Source organism: Crinia signifera, chromosome 6 (assembly GCF_055691185.1).
Source record: "Crinia signifera chromosome 6, ASM5569118v1, whole genome shotgun sequence".
Classification (NCBI taxonomy): Eukaryota; Metazoa; Chordata; class Amphibia; order Anura; family Myobatrachidae; genus Crinia; species Crinia signifera.
In genome coordinates, this window is record NC_139222.1 from 35161560 (window position 1) to 35183239 (window position 21680).

A 21680-nucleotide genomic window follows, 5' to 3' on the forward strand; every position below is an offset into this window, starting at 1 on the left:
GGCCTGTAGTAATTTAGATCCTTCACAGACAACTTCTTGGGAACCGGAATAATAATTAAATGTTTGAAGCAGTCGGGGACCCTACTTGTTTCCAGTGAGGTGTTAAAGATGGATGCAAGCTGCATTGTACAGATCTTAAGGGTAGATGGCGACACTCCATCAGGACCCGCAGCCTTCCTAATGCTGGGTACACACCAAAACGATTTTGGCACAATCCCATCAATCTGGATCCAATTCAGACTGATTGGATGCAGATTTGGTCAAAATCGTTTGGTTGGATCTGAATTGGATCCGAATCCGATTCTTCCTGCTGCAGGTAGGATCTGTAAAAGATCCATTAATCTGAATACAGAGGGGATCGGATTGTATACAAATCGTATGTAAATTGTATGCAAATCGTACGATCCTATTTGCATCCAATCCAAATCGTTTTGGTGTGTACCCAGCATTAGTCTGACCCTTTTGAACAAAGCTTCTACCTCCCCCTCGTCCACCTGCAAGACCTCAGAGTGTTGGTGGTGTGGCGGTGGAGCCGCCTTACTATGGTCGAGAGGGTGGGTGGGGTGTGTATGAGGCACTGGGCTCCTTTTTCAAATCTGCAGTAAAACTCATTCAGCACCTCAGCCAGTTCCTGGAGCATTGGAGTTAGGCTTGGGGCTTTCTTGTAGCTGGTAATAGCTTGCATACTTTTCCAAACTGCTGCAGCGTCTTTGGCTGAGAGGTTGTTTGTCAGCTTGCTGGCGTATCGCTTTTTTGCGAGCCTGATTTTCACGTGTCAGGGTATTCCTAGCCTGTACTGTGCCCTATCCCCACCACTGTAGGCCTCCTCCTTGGCCCGGCGGAGCTTCCTTAGCTGACTGCCGAACCACGGCTTATTGTTATTAAAGGATCAAACTGTTTTGGATGGTACACATAGATCCTCGCAGAAACTGATGTAAGATGTCACAACGTCTGCTAGTTCGTGTTCCGGTCAGTCGCAGAGGCTTCAAAAACCCTCCAGACTGCATATATAAGCCAGTAGATGAGAATAAAAGACACGTAATTGGATTATCTCCTTAGCTGATTGTCTTGTAAATAGCAGTATGCGCAGTGTGTAAAAGGAAAATTCACTTTTATTTAGCACCAAGACACTCAATCAGAAGACACATTGGGGGAGATTCTCTAAAGAAGAAATGCAGTAAAAAACCGCATTATCGGGGTTTTTACCGCATTTCTGTATGCTCTGTGCCCCCTTTCGCAGTGTCACCGCTGCAGAGGGAATCGACAGCAAAAGCTGGCGTTTCCCTGCAGAAGCCTATGGGCTTCTTACCGCTGCGATGAGCAGCAGGAGCTGTCCGTTGCATTAATGACCACATATGTTAGAGCATCTGCGATCATTAAGAATGCGGTGGCCGGCGAACAGCGCTGCGGATGTTGGAACATCCCGCCCATTAACTTTGAATCTACTTGCTGGTTAATTAAATATCACAGTGAGCAGGATAAGTGAGACAGATTAAATAAAAATGGCATCAGTACAATAAATGGCTGTTAATCCATTATCCATTTATCTTTTATAGGGACATAGTGAGAAACTCCCTCTAATGTTCTTATTTATTATAGGTAGTGTGCCAAGTATTGCACCTTGTTTAAACACACGATTTTTATCAACTTATTTGCATTAGATGATCCATGGAAGCATTTTGGTAGCAATCGCAGGAATAATAGGGAAGAAAAAAAGGAAAAAGTCTCCTTAAAATCTGCTGCTACTTGCAGGGGAATGCTGGAAAAAAGGGGGGTACCATTGCGCTAAATTGATGGCAGAAAGAGGCTGATGATAAATGTAGAAAACACTTTTAATTAATACAATTATAACACTAAAAAGTAGCAAGAGTATGCATAAAACATCACATTAAAAAGAACAGGTGTTTGAAAATGCTGCGTCCAATTTTTATGACATCACCTTAATGTGGACCCACAGTTCATAGTGGGGAGAGGGGGGGGGGGGGGGGAGATGTAGATGGAAAATCCTCCAGACAAGCAATGTACCGTCCCTTACGATGCTTCCTCCAAATTGGTAACGGGGATGGTTTTTCTCCCGATTGGAATATCTGAAGCCGTAGGTGATCCACTTTTAGTAGTCGAGGCGGGTACCTTAGAGAGGTGGCGTTCCTTCAGATGGGTGGTACCCCGCTTACTTGATGCACAGTGGCCAAGGGTAGTCTGGTTCCCCAATTGCAATCTCAGGTGTAAACCCCCACAGGGATTGTAGGTGATGTCTAGGAGCAGCAGCTGTCTGGGCTGCGCAACGCGCAGAGGTAATGTCTAAACTGGCCTCGGAGTTGGCAGCTTCTCAAAAGGACAGGGTGGAAACTAGATCACAGCAGGCAAATTTAGCCTCTGCTGTACAGGTGTTGACCAAGGCTCTAGTGCATGGGTCTTCAAACTGTGGCCCTCCAGATGTTGTGAAACTACAAATCCCAGCATGCCTTGCCACAGTTTTGCTATAAGGGAGTGTTAAAACTGTGGCAAGGCATGCTGGGATTTGAAGTTTCACAACATCTGGAGGGCCACAGTTTGAAGGCCCATGCTCTAGTGCAGTGGTGGCCAACCTGTGGCTCTTGAGCCTCATGCGGCTCTCCCCCTTGTAAAGTGTGGCTCCTGCTCCCACTGCTGCCCGCCGTCCGTCCCAGTCCCCCCTGCTGCCGGTTCCCTGAATTCCTTCTGAGGGGAGGAGAGTTCGCATCGCGCATCTCTCCTACCCCTTACTGTGCATCCTTGTGACTGGGCCATCCGCCAATAAGAGCTCGCGGGCCAGCAGCCAATCAGGAGCCGGCCAGCGAGCATTGATTGTGGATGGCCCAGTCACAAGGAAGTGAGGGGGAAGGAGACGCGCGGTGTGGTGTGCTGTGCTGCTCTCTTCGATGACAGGACTGCAGGGGGACACCAGACTGTCCTCTCCCCGCCCGGCAGCAGCAGCAACAACGGTGAGTGCTGCTACTGGGAAAGAGTCGAATTATACTCACCGATAATTCCTTTTTCTTCCTAGAGATCCCATGGCAGCCATAACACTGGGATGTATACCTTCCCCCATAGATCAGACAGGAGTTTTTTCTCTAGGACCGCCCACCTTGGGTATAACAGCCGCCTCCTCCTTAACCTCAGTGTCTTTTGAATGTCTCCGTAATCCTGGAGAAAAAACACCGTAATAACACGGGAGGGCAACAAGTGGCTGCCATGGGATCTCTAGGAAGAAAAAGGAATTATCGGTGAGTATAATTAGACTCTTTCTTCTACGATCCCCATGGCAGCCATAACACTGGGACATACCCAAGTAAAAACACACGGGAGGGATAGCTGTATGAATATTTAATATGGCGAAGCCAGTCAAACTGACATAGCTCCTTGCAGAACATGGTTCCCAAAGTGGGCAGTAGATACATTAAGTGCGTAATGGTTAGAGAAAGTATGGACCGAAGACCAGGTAGCAGCCCTACAGATCTCTGTAACCGATGCCTTCGCCTTATTCGCCCATGAAGTGGAGACTTCCCGAGTGGAATGTGCCTGGACGATAGGAGGCGCCACCTTGTTTTCCTTCTTGTAGGCAAATAAGATAACTTCTATATCCACCTAGAGATAGTTTGTTTAACTGGTGCTCCTCCTTTCTTTATTCCTTCTGGAATTACGAATAGATGTTTGGTGGATCTAAATGTCTTGGTTCTTTCCAGATATACAGATATGGCCCTCACCAGATCTAATTTATGCCACATTTCTTCCTCTTCATTCTGAGGATTTGGATAGAACTCAGGAACTGTTATCTCTTGATTGAGGTGAAATCTTGAGATAACCTTAGGTAGGAATTGTGGGTGTGTTCTCAACACGACCCTGTCAGGAAACACAACAAAATAGGGTTCCTCAATCCGAAGCGCCTGTAGCTCACTCACTCTCCTAGCTGAGGTGACTGCTACGAGAAAGACCACTTTCCAGGTAAGTAATTTGAGCGGAATGTCTATAAGTGGTTCGAACGGATGCTTGGTTAGTACTGTAAGTAATAAGTTCAAGTCCCACGGGGCCACAATTGATTTAATTGGAGGCCTAGTTCTCTTCATGGCCCTGCTGAACCTCTTTACCATCTTCTCTTCCGCCAAAGGTCTGTCTAACAGAACACTTAAGGCCGAAACCTGTGCCTTGATGGTGGCTGTTGCTAAACCTAATAGAAACCCATCAAATAGGAACTGCAGTACTTCTCCAGTGGAAATCTTGGAATATTCACCTGAGAACTGACCCCATTCGATGAATTTTATCCATGTCCTGTAGTATGCTAATGAAGAGACATCTTTCCTGGCTTTCCGCATCATATCAGTGACCTGTAGAGAGAGATTATGTTTCTTTAGTATTTGCCGCTCAATCTCCACGCCCTTAGACATAATGTTGCGGGTTCTGAGTGTAGTACTGGACCTTGCTTCAGCAGATCCGGTCTGTTGGGCAGCTCCCATGGTTTCTGTACCGATAACCTTAGGGCATTCGAGAACCAGCCCCTCCGTGGCCAATATGGTAGAATTGCCACTAGGTCTGCTTTGTCCTCTTGTACCTTCATCACCCTGTGTATCAAGGGAAAAGGTGGAAATATGTACCCTAGTTTGAACTGCCATTTGATTGTAAAGGCATCCAACGTCGCTGCTTGGGCATGATAGTATTTTGAGCAGAATGTCCTCACCTTTCTGTTGGAGTGAGTAGCCATCAGGTCTATCTCCGGAACTCCGAATCTCTGTATAATCTCCCTGAATACATCTTCGTTCAGTTCCCATTCTCCCGGATCCAGTAACTTTCGACTCAGGAAATCTGCGATTATGTTCCTTCTTCCTGGTATGTATACTGCCGAGATTGAGAGAAGATATCTCTCCGCCCATGTCATAATATCCTGTGATATTTTCATCAGTTTTCTGCTTCTGGTGCTTCCTTGGTGATTTATATGTGAGACCACCGTCACGTTGTCTGACATAACTCTGACATGATTCCCCTCTGTGTAATTCTTCAGTAGTCTTACTGCTTCCCAGACTGCTTGAAGTTCTCTTACATTTGAGGAATTCATTGCTTCTTCCAGGGACCATATTCCTTGCACTGATGCATTCGTCATATGTGCCCCCCAACCAGTTAGGCTGGCATCTGTGGTTAATACCACGTATCTCGGACTCTCTAGACTGGATCTCCTTTTCTCCAGATCTCTTGTCCACCATAATATGGATCTTCTTATTGAGTCGTTCAGTAGTATTAGATGATGGTCCCTGTATCCTCTTCGAATCAGAGGTAACAGGCACCCTTGTAGACCTCTCATATTTGCCTGGGCCCATGGTATAACTCTTATGCAGGATGTCATCATGCCCAACAATTGTACTGCCATCATCAGAGTCACCTTCTTTGAATAGAGAACCTTCTCTATCATTTCCTGAATTCTCAGACATCTCTCCGGTGAAAGAGCAATGTTGAAGTTTACAGTATCTATTAGGATGCCCAGGAACTGAATATTTTGGCTTGGTAAAATATGGCTCTTGGCTTCGTTTATGACCCAACCGTGCTTCTGTAGGGTTGATAACGTCAGCTCTATACTTTGTAGGACTTCTTCTTCTGAATCCCCAACGATTAGCAGATCGTCCAGATATGGCCATATCAGAACTCCCAGTTTTCTTAATTCTGCAATCAAGGTGACCAGGACCTTTGTGAAATCCCTCGGAGATGTTCTCAACCCAAAGGGTAGGCAGGCAAACTGTAAGTGCCTGTTCGACACCGAGAACCTGAGGAATCTTCTGTGATAAGTGTTTACTGGAATGTGATAATAAGCGTCCTTTAGGTCTATTGAAGCTAAGAACGCCCCCTTCTTTATTCCAGCCACTATGGATGTCAAACTTTCCATCCTGAACTTTATCTTCTTTATGTTCTGGTTCAGATCCCTCAGATCCAGGATTGTCCTGTATTCTCCATTGGTTTTCTTCACTAGAAATAAGTTCGAGTAAAACCCCTTTTTGTGGTGTTGTCTGGGAATTTCTTCTATGGCGTTTATTTCTAGTAGTTGTTCTATCTTCAGTGACAACTCTCTCCTTTCTTCCATCAATATTGGTGTTCTGGACTTTAAAAACCGATTTTGTCTCGGGTACTTTGCAAATTCTATTGAATAACCCCTCTGAATTATATTCAGGACCCATCTGTCCCCAATCGTCCTTTTCCAGACCTCTGGGAAATTCAATAGTCTTGCTCCTATCTTGATGCTTTGTGGATAGTCATAGTCTTCCACCTCTGTCAGACTGAAACCTTCCCCGATAGGGTTGCCGAAAGGACTGGCGAGATAGGTTTGGGTTCCCTCTCCTATAATATGGCTTTCCAGGCCTGTAACTTCTTGCCTCTTTAAAAGATGGTTTAGGTGTTCCTGGGTAAGGAAACCGATTCCTTCTGTCCTGCGGAAGCTTCTACCTCCTGATAGTTTCTGGATCATGGCGTCAAGCTTGGACCCGAATAAATAATTTCCCTCAAAGGGTAATGCTGTTAATTTATTTTTAGAATCTGCGTCGGCACTCCATGGCTTTAGCCACAGCGCCCGTCTTGCTGTTACTCCAGCTGCCATGGATTTTGATGCAAACAATACAGAATCAAGGGATGCTTCACATAAATAGTCAATGGACTTTTGCATTATTTCTAAGCTGCGTAATATATAAGCCTTAGATATCTTGTCTTCTACATCAGTATGTAGATTGGCTGCCCAAAGCCTGATTGCACGGGATACAGATGCAATTGCCACTGATGACCTGAGTGCACCTGAAGAAGCAGTATGCACCTTTCGTAAAGAGGTTTCTACCTTCTTGTCCATGGAATCCTTAAAGGCTGCTGCATCTTCCACAGGTATTGTTGATCTCGACGTGAGTTCTGCAACCGCTGCATCTACCTTTGGAATTTTGCACCACGCCATAAATTTTTCATCCTTATATGGATACATTTTATCCACTCTATTGCTAATTGTGAGCTTTTTGTCCACATTTGTCCACTCCTTAGCAATTATTTCTCTTACTACTTTATTAACTGGGAACGACCTTCCCTTTCTGGACCTGTCTTCAAACAGCGGATCCTTTTCAGCTGAAGTACCTGTAGCTTCCTGGTAATTCATTGCCTGGTATATGTTTTTTAATACATTTTCCACGATATCAAGATTGAAGGTTCTATCTTTCTCAATTTCCCCTGATTCATCCGTGGAATTCTTTACTGGATCATCCATTCCAGATGAGCCATCATCCTGACTCAGTCCAGCTTGTGATCTGGATCTCTTTGCTGTCTGTGACTGTACAAATTCACTTTTAGATACAAAATTTTGTTTCATCCATGCCATAAGTTCTTTTAACATTTCAGTATGTTCTGATTTCTTTGTCACTTCCCTTTTGGGATCTTTACGTCTTATTTCACAATCTTTACATAGTGATTTGTTTTGACTGGCAGAAAACACCTTGTCACAATTGTCAAATGCAATTTGACTCAATGTATTTCTTCTTAGAAAGCCTTTTCTTCGGTACAGGGGTACCTTCTGTAGGCACACTATAAGAAATAATAGGTATACTAAGTAACTAGAAATAAAAATTTTCTAAATGCCCAAAACCAAAGGGGCATTATCCAGCTTAGGGGGAGAAGGCACATCCATCTCAGCAAGCAGTAACTCCAATACAGCGTGTGATGCTCTGAGCAGCGTTACTACTGTGTTTAAATAGGGCGCCATAACCCCTTCCATGCCGTCCATGCAATAGTCAGGATGGCCAAGCGGAACAAATCTTGTTTCCCTTGTTTCCCGGGGACACCTTAGTGCGCACATCAGGATAGCTCTGGGCGGAAGTCAGACGGCACCGTGTACTTCCGCCTTTACAGTGCCTTAACACGGCAGCGTGCAGTCGCGGCTTACAGCCCGGACTGCCGCATGTCTCAGCCCACGCTGCTCTCAGCTCCCGGCTCCAGCAGCTGTATTATGCCGGACTTCGAGCTCCAAAACGTATGTACCATACCAGTACCTTTGCAGACGTAAACGGGCGTATGTGTAGGGGTATAGATAAATCCAATCCCCCTCACATCTTCTCCTCCCCAGGAAGCCACTCCATAAACATAAGAGGTAACCCTGATTGAAATAAAAATAAGTACTCCTACTCTGTCCTCTCTAAACGGAGACAGGAAAAAAAGACACTGAGGTTAAGGAGGAGGAGGCGGTTATACCCAAGGTGGGCGGTCCTAGAGAAAAAACTCCTGTCTGATCTATGGGGGAAGGGATACATCCCAGTGTTATGGCTGCCATGTGGATCGTAGAAGAAATTTGCACTGTGGGGGCTTACCAGCTTTTTGGCACTGTGGGGGCTTACTAGCTTTTTGGCACTGTGGGGGCATACCAGCTTTTTGGCACTGTGGGGGCTTACCAGCTTTTTGGCACTGTGGGGGCTTACCAGCTTTTTATGCACTGTGGGGGCATACCAGCTTTTTAAACACTGTGGGGGCATACCAGCTTTTTATGCACTGTGGGGGCATACCAGCTTTTTATGCACTGTGGGGGCATACCAGCTTTTTATGCACTGTGGGGGCATACCAGCTTTTTATGCACTGTGGGGGCATACCAGCTTTTTATGCACTGTGGGGGCATACCAGCTTTTTATGCACTGTGGGGGCATACCAGCTTTTTATGCACTGTGGGGGCATACCAGCTTTTTGGCTCTGTGGGGGCATACCAGCTTTCTGGCACCGTAGGGGCATACCCGGCACCGTGTCGGGGGCATATGTGTATCTGGCACTATTAGGGGCATATAAATATATGGCACTGCACTATTGGAGGCATATTTGTATCACACCCACCCATGGGGTCAAAATAGACTATTTAATATACCCTTTTTTGGCGCATGCGCCTTCGGCTGGTGGTGGTTGGCCACCCCTGCTCTAGTGCCTGAACCAGCTGCTGCTGTTAGTTCAAGGCCTTTATTACACAGCAAAGAGCATTTCTCTTTCAATGGTCCTGGTGACACAGCTTCACATTGGGATGTAGGAGGGTCCGCAGGAGCCAGGCACCTATCCTAAAGCTTTTGGAGGGTAGGCTCCTCCCCTACTGCATCCCAGATTCCTCAGTTCGTGTTAGGTGCCCACTGGAGTGGGTGCTATTCTAAAGGGCTGCTGGAGCAGCCGAAGGAGTAGAGTTAGTTAGGGTTTTTATTATTTTATTAACTTCTACACTAGCTAGGTAGGCACAGTGTGAGGATTCTCATTAGTGAATCCTCACACTGCTAGCGCAGCAGGAGCTGACAGAAACGAGTCCTGTCAGCTCACTGTGCACGAGGGAGACGCTGTCTGGCCTCCCTGTGCAGCGCTTACAGCTTCTTTTAAGAAGCTGCCTGGGCTCCGGAGCGCTCTGAAACCGGCTTCACGCTAGGTGGGGATCATGGGGGACAGGCGCTCCGTGATGGCGGCGGCCATTTTCTGCGGAGCTTACACACTGAGCTCCTATACTGAGAGGACAGCAGTGTTGTTACAGGCATGTTCCGAGTGGTCCCCAGCTGAGGGGGAGATACTGGAACGAGGAGATCCTACAATGGGAGCGGCTGTCTGGGGGTAGTTGGCGCCAAAAGTCACAGACCCCGCAGCAGCAGGGACTTGGTCCCTTCCCTCACTCTGTTTTTGGCGCCATTCAGAACGCTTGCAGCGGAGCTGAGCTGGCTTACTGATCCTGACAGAGTGATTGGATTTCCTGGGCTTCGCTTTCCCCATTCTGAAGACTACAGAAAGCTAAGTGGCTGAGTACACTGTATATAATGTATGTACATTTAATGCTGTGACTGTGTTATTGAGAACATCATGTCTGAGCAACAGTCTGTGGTTTTGGGGGAGGGAGCCTTTAATGCAATGAGCGCTTGCAGTGGTTGTACACTGAAATTTGTCCCTAAGGGGGGCTTTTGTATTTTATGCGCTGCTGTGAAACCCATGGGGAGTGAACCCCAGAGGGTAGTGCATCGGACCTTGCGAGGGTTAAGTCCCTGAGACAGGTCGGAAAAATGCTTTGGTGCATTACTGGACAGGCAGAGTGATGGCTGGTAATTTCCCTAGACCAGGGCCATTCTCTCAGCAGTCCGGCCAGCTCTTTGCCTCGGACCCAGACAGATCCTGACTTATACAAGTCATGCAGGATACTGCTATGGGAATCAGCAGGTTTAAATTACTTGTTTGACAAGCTTTATGGTTACTCTGGGGGGACCCCTAAAAGGTCTGATTCAGTGCCATTATTAGCTGCTGATGAGGAGGGAGAGTACACAGACATACCCTGGGTTCAGGGTGATGTTTCTGAAGAGTCCTCACCCTCAGGGGTGGAGGATTTGATTACTGCTGTAAACAGGCATTGAATTTGTCTGTGAAGTAAAAAACTCCTGCTAAGGTTGTTTTTAAGAGACAGCGTGAGGGAAATGATATCTCTCTGCAGACAAGGGTTTACAAGATTTATTGGAAAACCCCTGATATCTCTCTGCAGACAAGGGTTTACAAGATTTATTGGAAAACCCCTGACAAAAGGCTTTAGATGCCAAAATAGATGGTTAAGCCTGTATCCCATGCCTGAGGATCATGCAGACCTCTGGGAGAAAGTTCCAGTGGTAGAGGCTTCTGTGGTATACTTGTCAAAAACCAACTGTGCTACCAGTGCAAGCCTTCAAGCAAGCAAGTCCTCTGATTGGCTTCAGTCTGGGTCTCTAAGGCCAGGATTGGTGGGTCAGTGACCTGTGCTCTAGTTGACATACTGTCTTTTGTGTGTTGTTACTAGGCAGAGAAGTATAATGCTGCTGCAGAAATGTGATGCAGGCTGAGCAGGAAGCTCTCAAAATGGCTGCCAGAGTTTCCTCAGTGTTTGGAATGCCAGGAGAGTGCTCTGGCTTATAGCTTGGAAGGCAGATAACAAGTCTAAAAAGGCTTAGAGGCATTTGCTTTTAAAGGAAAGCTGTTATTGGTTTACAACTGGAAGAGATTAATAAGCAGGCCACAGGTGGAAAAAAGCACTTTCCTGCCTACCCCTGCAGCCAAAGCAGACATCAAGGTTTTCTGCTTTCAGGCCATCCTTTCGGCCCTCCCCTAGAGGAGGTGCGTCCTTTTGAGGACAGTCTTTTAAGGGATAGTCTCAGTCCTCCAGGGGCAAGGCCCCAAAGTCAAAATTTGGTTCTTTTTATAAGAAACCATAGGAGAGGAAAAATCCTCCGCATACTGCCAGGGGTTTTGCCCGGCGGTGTTTAAGGAGGGGGGACGTCTGTCACTGTTCAGAGACGCAGGGGCACTGTTAAGACCGGAACGCTTGGGTTAGAAATATAACCCAGGGTTAAAAGATTCCCTTCAAAGTTCTTCCACCGAGAAGGTTCATTCCTACACCACTGCCAAAGGAGGCTCGGCTCCGTACAGCTCTCTTGGGAGCGGCTCATTCTCTTTTAGAGAAGGGTGTGGTAGTCCCGGTCCCCAGAGCGGAGGGAAAAAAAGGCTTTTATTTCACTCTGTTTTTGGTGCCCAAACCAGACGGGTCTTTCAGCTGATCCTAAACTTAAAGGCATTAATAGCTTTTTGTGGGTAGACCATTTCAAAATAGAGTCTCTACGGTCTGTGCTGCTAAGCCGGGACCAGGGAGAATTTTTAGCGTCCATGAAGGTCCAGGACGCATACTTGCAGGTTCCTATCCACCCGGAACTATTGGGGTGTGCAATAGGAGACCTTCTCCTGTAATTACAGGCGTTGCCTTTTGGTCTGGCCACAGCGTCAAGGGTATTCACCAAATAATGTCAGAAATGGCGGATGTGCTTCGACTGACGGAAATCATGGTTATTCCATTTTTGGACGACCTGCGGTTTAAAGCGGAGTCAGCAGACAAGTGAAGAGTCACTTGGCAGAAACCATCAGGTTTTGCAGATTCACGGCTGGCTTTTAAATTTACAAAAATCTCAATCGGTGCCGTCACAGAGACTCCAATTCTTGGGGATTGGTCTGGATACCCAGTTGCATTGGGTGTTTCTACCAGAGGCATAGGCCAGGGATCTGGCTGCCTTGGTACAGGAGATCCTAGGGTCTCAGAGCACAGCAGTATGGGGGTGACTCAAACTGCTGGGGAAGATGATGGCGTCTTTCGAGACGTTACAGTTCACCAGGTTCCACTCTAGAGTGTCCCAGCGGACAGGGAACTCTCAGACCATGAGGTCAGAACAAATGGTGTTGTTTTCAGAAACTCGATCCTTCCTAAAATGGTGGATGGAGGTGGATTCCCTTCGGGGGAGTCGGTCCCTGCAGTCCTGGAGCTGGGTGGTAGTCACTACCGACGCCAGTCTCAGAGGCTGAGGGGCAGTTGTCGTGGACCTGCGTCTGCAGGGCTTGTGGACTTTAGAGCAGAAAGACTGATACTTTACAGTCTGCCTTACTGATCAACATCTTGGAACTGAGGGCTGTGTGGAAGAGGTTTTCTCTGGCGGGAGAAAAGATTACAAGAGCTCCCTTTTAGGCATTCAGACCGACAACGTCACAGCTGTGGCGTATCTGAATCACCAGGGAGGCACACACAGCAATCTGGCCATGTGGGAAGTGGCCCGAATCTTCTTGTGGGCGGAACAGAATGTTCTAGCATTATCAGCAATCTTCATACCAGGAGTGGAGAATATAGAGGCCGACTTCCTGAGCAGGGAGAAACTGATGGAAGGAAAATGGAGGCTGAATCCACAAGTATTCCACTAGATTACAATAAAGGGGAAACCCCGGATAGGGACCTGAAGGCATACAGGTTCATCCATCAGGTACCCAGGTTGTATGACAGGACGTGGGATCCACTGGCAGAAGCAGTGGATGCCATGACTATCCCCTGGGAGGGGAATCTTCTTTATGATTTAAAGCCAGTTCCAATGCTGGCAAGAGAGTTGAAAACAATACAGGCCCAGACAATTCCAGTAATTTTAGTGGCCCCAGATTGGCCAGGGAGATCCTGGTACTCGAGGCTTCAGAGATTCTCTGTGGACTCGTGGCGTCTACATCTGAGGTCAGACCTTCTAAAACAAGGACCGTTCAACCAGCTGGATTCAGCTCGATTAATTTTGACGGTCTGGCTGTTGAAAACGCCATTTTGAGGAATATAGGATTCTCAAAGGCGGTGGTTAACGCAATGAGGAAAGCCAGAAAGTCAGTGTCTTCTGTAAATTATTTTGGGGCCTGGAAGACCTATATTTGGTGGTGTGTAAGACAGAGATCACGCACATCGAGATTTAAAATGGCTAAATTGTTGGAGTTTTTTACAGGAGGGCCTTTCCTCTGGGTTGGGCCTTCAGTCACTCAGAGTACATATCTCGACCGTGTCAATTTTTCTTTCCAAAGAAGGATTGCGTTAGAACCAGAAGTACAGACCTTCCTGCAGGGGGTTTATCTATTGAAACCTCCCTACAACCAACCAGTAGCGCCAGGGGAATTATCTCTGGTTCTGGAGTACCTTAAAGAGGCGCCTTTTGAGCCGTTAAGGTCGGTTGACCTTAGTTTCCTTTCAGGGAAGCTGGTATTTTTGTTGGCGGTGGCGTCAAGAAAAAAAAAAAAAAAAAAAAAAAAAATATATCGGAGTTGATTGCTTTGTTCTTCAAGTCTTCCTCCCTTATATGTCACGATGATAGGGCTGCCTTTCGGACAGTACCCCTAGATTTTTACCAAAAGTAGTCTCTGCTTTTCATCTAAATCAGGAGATTGTTCTGCCTGTGTTTCAACCCTCAGAGGGTTGTTAGGAAAAGGGACAAATTAAGGAATTTGGATGTTGTGCGCGTCTTGCGCGTTTATGTGGACAGAGTTAAGAGTGTCAGAAAGACTGATACTTTACTGGTTTGTATGACATACACAAACTTAGTTGGCCTGCTTCTAAGCAGACCATTGCTAGGTGGTTGCGCTCTGTTATTGCGTTTGCATATTCTAAAGTTGGTAGGCCTGTACCGGCCAGGATTAATGCGCATACCACCAGGTCGGTTGCCACCTCTTGGGCGGTTCGACATGGGGCAACAGCTGAGCAGGTTTGCAGGGCTGCCACTTGGTCTTCTGTTCATACTTTTGCCAAATTCGATAGGTTCCGTGAGTTCGCGTCGGTGGACGCATCATTCGGGCAAGCAGTGATGAAAACTGCAGACCTGAGCGTACCCACCCAAAAGGACCGGCTCTGGAACGTCCCAATGTGAAGCTGTGTCACCAGGACCATTGAAAGAGAAAAAGGGATTTTTGTAAGAACTTACCGTTCGAATCCCTTTCTCTGATATGGTCCTGGTGACACAGCGATCCCTCCCTTACGCTCAGTAAGTATGCCAGTGTTCATGATGTTTCATGTTATAATTGGTTGAAAAGTTAAATTTAAAATTGTGCATATAATATGTGCAGGTGTTTGTACTGAGTTAATGTATTCCAGTGGCTTTGAAAGATTGAACTGAGGAATCTGGGATGCAGTAGGGGAGGAGCCTACCCTCCAAAAGCTTTAGGATAGGTGCCTGGCTCCTGCGGACCCTCCTACATCCCAATGTGAAGCTGTGTCACCAGGACCATATCAGAGAAAGGGATTCGAACGGTAAGTTCTTACAAAAATCCCTTTTTCCTCACATTTTGGAGGAGCATGACTCTGATGATGACATGCCAGCATTAGAGGATGATTATTATGACCCTGACGCTGAACCTGAGCCTGAACCAGACAAAGGTTCTGGTGGAGCCTGAACCAGTAATGTAGGATTTGGAAGACCTTATCATTATGGTTCACCAGGCCCTCAAAGTGGAGGACGGCGATGCCGCTCCTTCTCGGCCCTCTATGTTTGGGAAGCACCAAAAACAGGCAGTCTTTTTTTCCTTTATCTGAGGAATTAGATGACCACTTGCAAACAGCTTGGCGGCATCCTGATAAAAAATTCCAGATTTCTAGGTATTTTTGATCTACTTATCCCTTTTTACCAAAAGGGAGAAAAAGGTGCGAAACTCCTCCCCAGTGGATTCTTCAGTGTCACGTCTTTCAAAAAAGACAGGAAGTTGAAAACTACACTGAAGTCCATATACGTGGCTGCAGGGGTTATCCAGCTTCCTGCACGGGTAGGGAGCTGGGTCAACAAGGCCATCGGGGTGTGGTCTACACAGATAGCCTCTTACTTAAGCACAAATCCACAAGAGGAAACCCTCGTCCGGCTGGCAGAGCATATCCGAGAGGCTTCGGCTGACCTGGTGGAGGCCTCTTTGAATATCTGCATCATGGCAGCAAAGTTGTCTGCCCTCTCCATATCTGCCCGAAGGGCCCTATGGTTACACCAGTAGCAGGCAGATGCTGAGTCAAAGAGCTGAGGAAGCGCTACCCTTTAATGGGAAGGTTCTGTTCAGGCCCGAACTAGACAAATGGATTTCCCAGGCTATTGGAGGTAAATCCCATCTTTTTACCCACAGCACCACCTACCCCTGCTCCGCGGAGGACCTTTCAGGGGACCTCTTTTCGGTCCTTTCACCCAGGCTCCAGATTTCATGGACGTGCCAGAGGCAGTTTCTCACAAAGAGGGTCAAGTGGACGTGGAAGGGGTACAACCAGTACCCAGTCTGACACTAAGACTGCGGCCAAGACCACTGCATGACGGTCTCCCGGCCCACCTGGGAGATTCCATGGTGGGAGCGCGCCTTCAACTCTACAAAGAGAAATGGGTACGCTCGTGTCACGACGCCTGGATGAACGATTTGATAGCTTCCGGCTACAGGATCATCTTCCAACATACGCCTCCTCAAAGGTTCTTCAAGACCGGTTTGCCAGTTTCTCCATAAAAAGCCAGGCTATTGATGCAGGCCATAGCGAACCTGGAAAATTCAGGCGTGGTGGTCCCTGTGCCTTGGGACTCTCTGAACAAAGGATTCTACTCCAGCCTGTTCCTGGTGCCAAAACCGGTCCAATTTTGAAACTGAAGGACTTGAACCCTTTATTTAAAGCCCATAAAGTTCAAGATGGAGTCTCTCTAGTCAGTGATTGCTGGACAGTTTCTGATGTCCCTCGACATCAGAGATGCCTATCTTTACATCACCATTTGGCCGCCTCATCAGGCATTCCTACGCTTCGCGATCCAGGACCAACATTGGCAGTTTCAGGCTCTGCCGTTTGGCATATCATCTGCGCCCAGAATTTTCACCAAGGTCTCGGGGTCGCGGTGATACCATACCTGGACGACCTGCTTCTGAAGGCTCGATCGCAGCAGGAATTGTTGGACTGCCTCTTTGTGACACAGTCGACACTGATAGAACTAGTTTTTTCAACTACAAGAAGTCTCAACTTCAACCCACCCAACGGTTGTTGTTCCTGGGGATGTTGATGGACACGGTTCAGATGAAGATCTTCTCGCCCGAAGAAAAGATCCTATCTCTGCAGACCTTGGTCCAGCAGATTTTAAAGACCATTTGGGTGACGGTACATCTCTGCACCAGACTGCTCGGAAAAATGGTGGCATCATTCGAGGCAGTTCAGTACGGGCGCTTTCGCTCTCGACCTCTTCAGCTCTGCCTTCTGAGTCAGTGGTCAGGATCCCATCTGTGTCTCCATCACCGGGTGATTCTATCACCCCGGGAACGCCTCTCCATCTTGTGGTGGCTCCACACAGAGAAACCGCAGGAGGGAAGGAGTTGCGGAATTTGGAACTGGACGATCCTCACCACGGTTGCAAGTCTAAGAGGATGGGGCGCGGTCACCTTGGAGCAACGGTATCAGGGGATCTGGTCTCCCCAGGAAGCTCTCCTGCCCATCAACATCCTGGAGCTCAGAGTAGTGTATTATGCCTTACTGCAGGCTCAACATCTACTACGACATCTGGCCATTCGGGTTCAGTCCGACAACGCCACGGCGGTGGCGTATATAAACAAGCAGGGCGGCACTCGAAGCCGCGCAGCCATGAAAAAGGTCAGTCGGATTCTCCTCTGGGCCCAGGACCACGCTCAAGCCATTTCCGCAGTCTTTCTCCCAGGGGTCGACAACTGGGAGGCAGACTTCCTGAGTCGACACGACATGCACCCTGGAGGGTGGTGTCTGCATCCTCAGGTGTTCAAGCAACTGGTGCGGAGGTGGGGTCTCCCTCAGTTCGACCTTATGGCGTCTCGACCCAATCATCAGTTGCCACTATACGGAGCTCGGACTCTAGATCCAGGGGCAGTAGGAGTAGATGCTCTGACAATGCCTTGGCCTTACCGGGTTGTATATCTGTTTCCTTCATTACCTCTGCTTCCGCGTTTACTTCAGCGCATTCGGAGGGAGTCGGCCACAGTTCTTCTGATAGCACCGGATTGGCCGCACAGGTCTTGGTACACAAACCTGACGTCCATGCTAGTCGACGAACCATGGCCATTGCCTCTGCAGGAGGACCTGCTCAGTCAAGGCCCTTTCTACCATAAAGGCGTGGAACGTCTTCATTTGACAGCGTGGCTTCCTGAGAAAGGCAGGGATTCCAGCTACAGTTATCCCTACGATGTTAAGGGCCAGGAAAGAGGTGACATCTCTCCACAATTATCGTATCTGGAGACCTTACATTAATTGGTGCGACGGGCTGGGTGTCACCCCTAAGGTTTTCAAAAAGGCGAGGCTCCTTCTCTTCTTACAAGCGGGTCTGTCGGCAGGCTTGAGGCTGGGCTCCCTCAAGGTACAAGTGTCAGCCTTGTCTGTATATTTCCAGAGCTGGCTGGCTTTACTTCCAGAGGTACAAACTTTTCCTCTGCATTTAAAGCACAAACTGCACCATGGGATTTGGTTTTGAACTTTCTCCAATCATCTTTGTTCAAACCTCTAGAAGCAGTGGAACTAAAATATATTATGTGGAAGACCATGCTCCTTTTGGCCCTGGCTTCTGCAAGGAGGGTCTCTGACCTAGGGGTGCTTTCCTGTAAAACACCGTTCCTGATCTTTCATCCCGACAGAGCGGAACTTCGCACCTGCAAGGCTTTTCTGCCAAAAGTGGTTACAGCCTTTCACATAAACCAGCCAATTGTAGTCCCGGCCTTTATGGGGGATGCGCCGGCTGACAGGTTCTTAGATGTGGGACGGGCCCTCCGTATCTATGTGGACAGGACGGCCTCCTTTAGAAAGACGGATGCTCTGTTCGTAGTCTATGATCCGGCAAGAAGATGTTGGCCGGTTATCTCGCTGGATTCGTCTGACCATCAGACAAGCGTACATCGCGGATGCTCGTCTTCCTCCAACTATATCGGAGCACTCTACACGCTCGGTATGCCCCTCTTGGGCGACTTCCCGAGGGGTTTCCATTCAGCAGCTCTACCGGGCTGCTACCTGGTCGTGTAGACAGACCTTTGTCAGGTTCTACCAATTTGATACCATTGCAGACCCTGCTTCTCAGTTTGGTCGCGTGGTTTTGAGGGGATCTCAGCGCTATCCAACCCGTGTTGGGAGCTCTGGGCTGTCCCCACTGTCACCTGGTGGATGAAGGAGAAAACAGGATTTTGTACTTACCATAAAATCCTTTTCTCCGATTCCACAGGTGTCACTGGACGCCCGCCTCTGCGCTGAAGTTCTTTTTGCTTCGTTCCGACCATGGTGTTTTCTATTTGTTATTTTTCTACAGCACCATAGGTCTGTTCCAGTTTGGTCTGAGTTTCTGTCAGTTGCCTTTGCTGAAACTCTCCACAGTTGTATATGTGGTCTAGATTGTGTGTTATGACCTTCTTTCAATTTCAGTTCCTTTCTTATACTGTTCTCTGTAAGAGTGTTTTTGTTTGTACTAGACTTCTCCTGGGAAGTGTTTTCCTATCTTCTAGCTCCCTCCGGGCACAATTCTTTTGACTGTCTGGGGGAAGTAGAAGGGGTGTAGCTGGCCACACTGACTCTGAAAATGATGGAGACTGATGTCACAACTGGGCGCGGTGCAATTACATGCGCCGGCCAATTCAGCTGCTGCTCAGTGCTGGCTACTGGTGCGGGTGTACGGGAGGGTACTGTTTTGGGGTTGACTCCCCCTTTTTCTTAGATTGCTGCTTATAGCCAAGCACACTTGTACTAAAGCACCTTTAGTGATACAGTATTTATATCCTTTTGTTGGAAGCGGAACCATTTGTCTACAGCAAAAAGATGGACAACCATTAGGTCGACACCATTAGTTAGACATGCCAAAAGGTCAACACTGCCATTAGGTCGACAGTCAAAAGGTTGACATGGGGTTTTTCACTGTTTTTTTTTACTGAAATGTCGACACATTCGACATGGAACCGCAGCCCCTCGCTTCACTCGCAATGCTTTGGGCACTTTTATTCTCACACCTTGCCCTAGTGGATGGTAGGGCATGAAATACCGCCTGTCGGCACACGACACAGTGAAAAACCCCACGTCGACCTTTTGGCGGGTCGACCTTTTTGATGTAGACAAATAGTCCATATACCCTTTTTTTTTGCCTTACACACAGCACAATGCACCTCCTAGCTTTAGGTATGTTGACCATCGGCTGTGCTGCAGAGCTGACGCGCTATGTCTGAACAATATCATTCACAGACCTAGGACTGACGGACCAGCGATATATCGGCCAGTGTGTACGCAGCATTAGACATGTTCAGTTTAAGAGAGTGCTAAACATCCATGATCATTTGCTTCTCAATGTAATCAATTCTGTCTGTTGTCATTCATCTGTTTCCTGTAGATGGGCGCACAAGCAGGAATACCTCGGAGGGAGATCTCATTGTGTCTCCAGGTTTTATAATAGAAGATAAGAACATCAGACAAGATTCTCCAGAAGAAAACCCCATTATCCCAAATACATACCCAACATTTCACAGTGCAGATATTTCATCTGGTCCCTCTAGTCATGAGGAACCTTCTGATTTATCAAACATTACTATACACAGTACAGACCATAAATATGATACAATATCATCCAGTTCTGAGTTTGGTAGAAATTCTATACATCAGTTCGATCCTGTTTTACATCAGAGACATCACACAGGGGAGAAACCATTTTCATGCTCTGAATGTGGGAAATGTTTTAAACAGAAATCATATCTTGTTAGACATGAGAGAATTCACACAGGTGAGAAACCATTTTCATGCTCTGAATGTGGGAAATGTTTTCCACAGAAATCATCTCTTGTTATACATGAGAGAATTCACACAGGTGAGAAACCATTTTCATGCTCTGAATGTGGGAAATGTTTTCCACAGAAATCATCTCTTGTTATACATGAGAGAATTCACACAGGTGAGAAACCTTTTTCATGCTCTGAATGTGGGAAATGTTTTGGACATAAAGTGAGTTTTGTGCTACATCAAAGGAGACACACAAATGAGAAAACATTCTCATGTTCTGAGTGTGGGAAATGTTTTCCACAGAAATCATCTCTTGTTATACATGAGAGAAAACACACTGGTGAGAAACCATTTTCATGTTCTGAATGTGGGAAATGTTTTATGTACAAACCATGTCTTGTTATACATGAGAGAAAACACACTGGTGAGAAACCATTTTCATGCTCTGAATGTGGGAAATGTTTTCAATGGAAATCAGTTCTTGTTATACATGAGAGAATTCACACAGGTGAGAAACCGTTTTCATGCTCTGAATGTGGGAAATGTTTTCAACAGAAATCATCTCTTGTTACACATGAAAGAATTCACACAGGTGAGAAACCATTTTCATGTTCTGAATGTGGGAAATGTTTTATGTACAAACCATGTCTTGTTATACATGAGAGAAAACACACTGGTGAGAAACCATTTTCATGCTCTGAATGTGGGAAATGTTTTCAATGGAAATCAGTTCTTGTTACACATGAGAGAAGTCACACTGGTGAGAAACCATTTTCATGCTCTGAATGTGGGAAATGTTTTTCAAATAAATCAAGTGTTTGTAAACACAGGAAAACTCACACACACAAAATATAATTTCTCTTTCGTCCATCCTGGTGACACAGCTTAAACATGGGATGTAGTCGGGTCCAGAGGAGCCAAGGCACCTATGCTATTCTTTTAAGACGCAGGCCCCTCCCCTGCTGCATCCCAGAAGACCTCAGTTTTGTTTAGGTGCCCACAGGAGTGGGTGCATATGCTATGGGGCTGCGTAATGCAGCCAGATAAGAGTTAGTTAGGATTTTTTACTTTAGTAATTTTTAGCTAGAAGCAGGCTCAGTGTGAGGTTTCCTCAGGAAACATTTTTTTTTTTTTAAGTAATGTTTTTATTAAAACACCATCCAATACATCAAATTATCGAAACATGTTTTGGAATTGCAGACATCAAATTTTCAAACAATAAAAGTATATTATTTGTGTGAATAAACAGTATATGTAAATTCAATAAAATATGTTATATAAAAGGCTCCCACTCGTGGTTGTTTTATATTCAATCAAACACTGTAGGTCTCGCAAAGTGTCCAGATTCCTTCAGAGAACACATAAAGGTTTGACGGTTCCCTCGGCCATACCCCCATTGTCTCAAAGAGCGTCCCAGGGTACAAAAACCCAACGGAGGGGTCCCCCTTTCCCTGCAGCGCTGTTACAAGACAATATCAATGGGTGGATCCCAGCAATTAATCTCATGATATACCATTGAGTGCCCTTAAAGGAGTTGTGCAGCTTCACTCTTATCTCAAGAGATAATGTTGTAACAAAAAAAAGCTCTCCCATGTGTTAAAGGATTTTGCTACTCGCTGATCTTTCTCCAAAACGCACTCAATCCAGTCCATAT

General features: G+C 46.7%; 1 protein-coding gene across 3 annotated transcripts in view; it reads left to right on the forward strand.

The window, feature by feature from the left end:
* Positions 1–21304, forward strand: part of LOC146007519 (uncharacterized) — a 33761-nt gene extending 12457 nt beyond the window's left edge. For all 3 annotated transcript variants that reach the window (XM_083145942.1, XM_083145943.1, XM_083145941.1), the window contains exon 6: positions 19644–21304. In XM_083145942.1, coding sequence (XP_083002068.1) covers positions 19644–20881 — 1238 coding nt within the window. In that variant the 3' untranslated portion in view covers positions 20882–21304. The remainder of the gene's footprint in view (positions 1–19643) is intronic.
* The last annotated feature ends 376 nt before the right edge of the window (positions 21305–21680 follow it).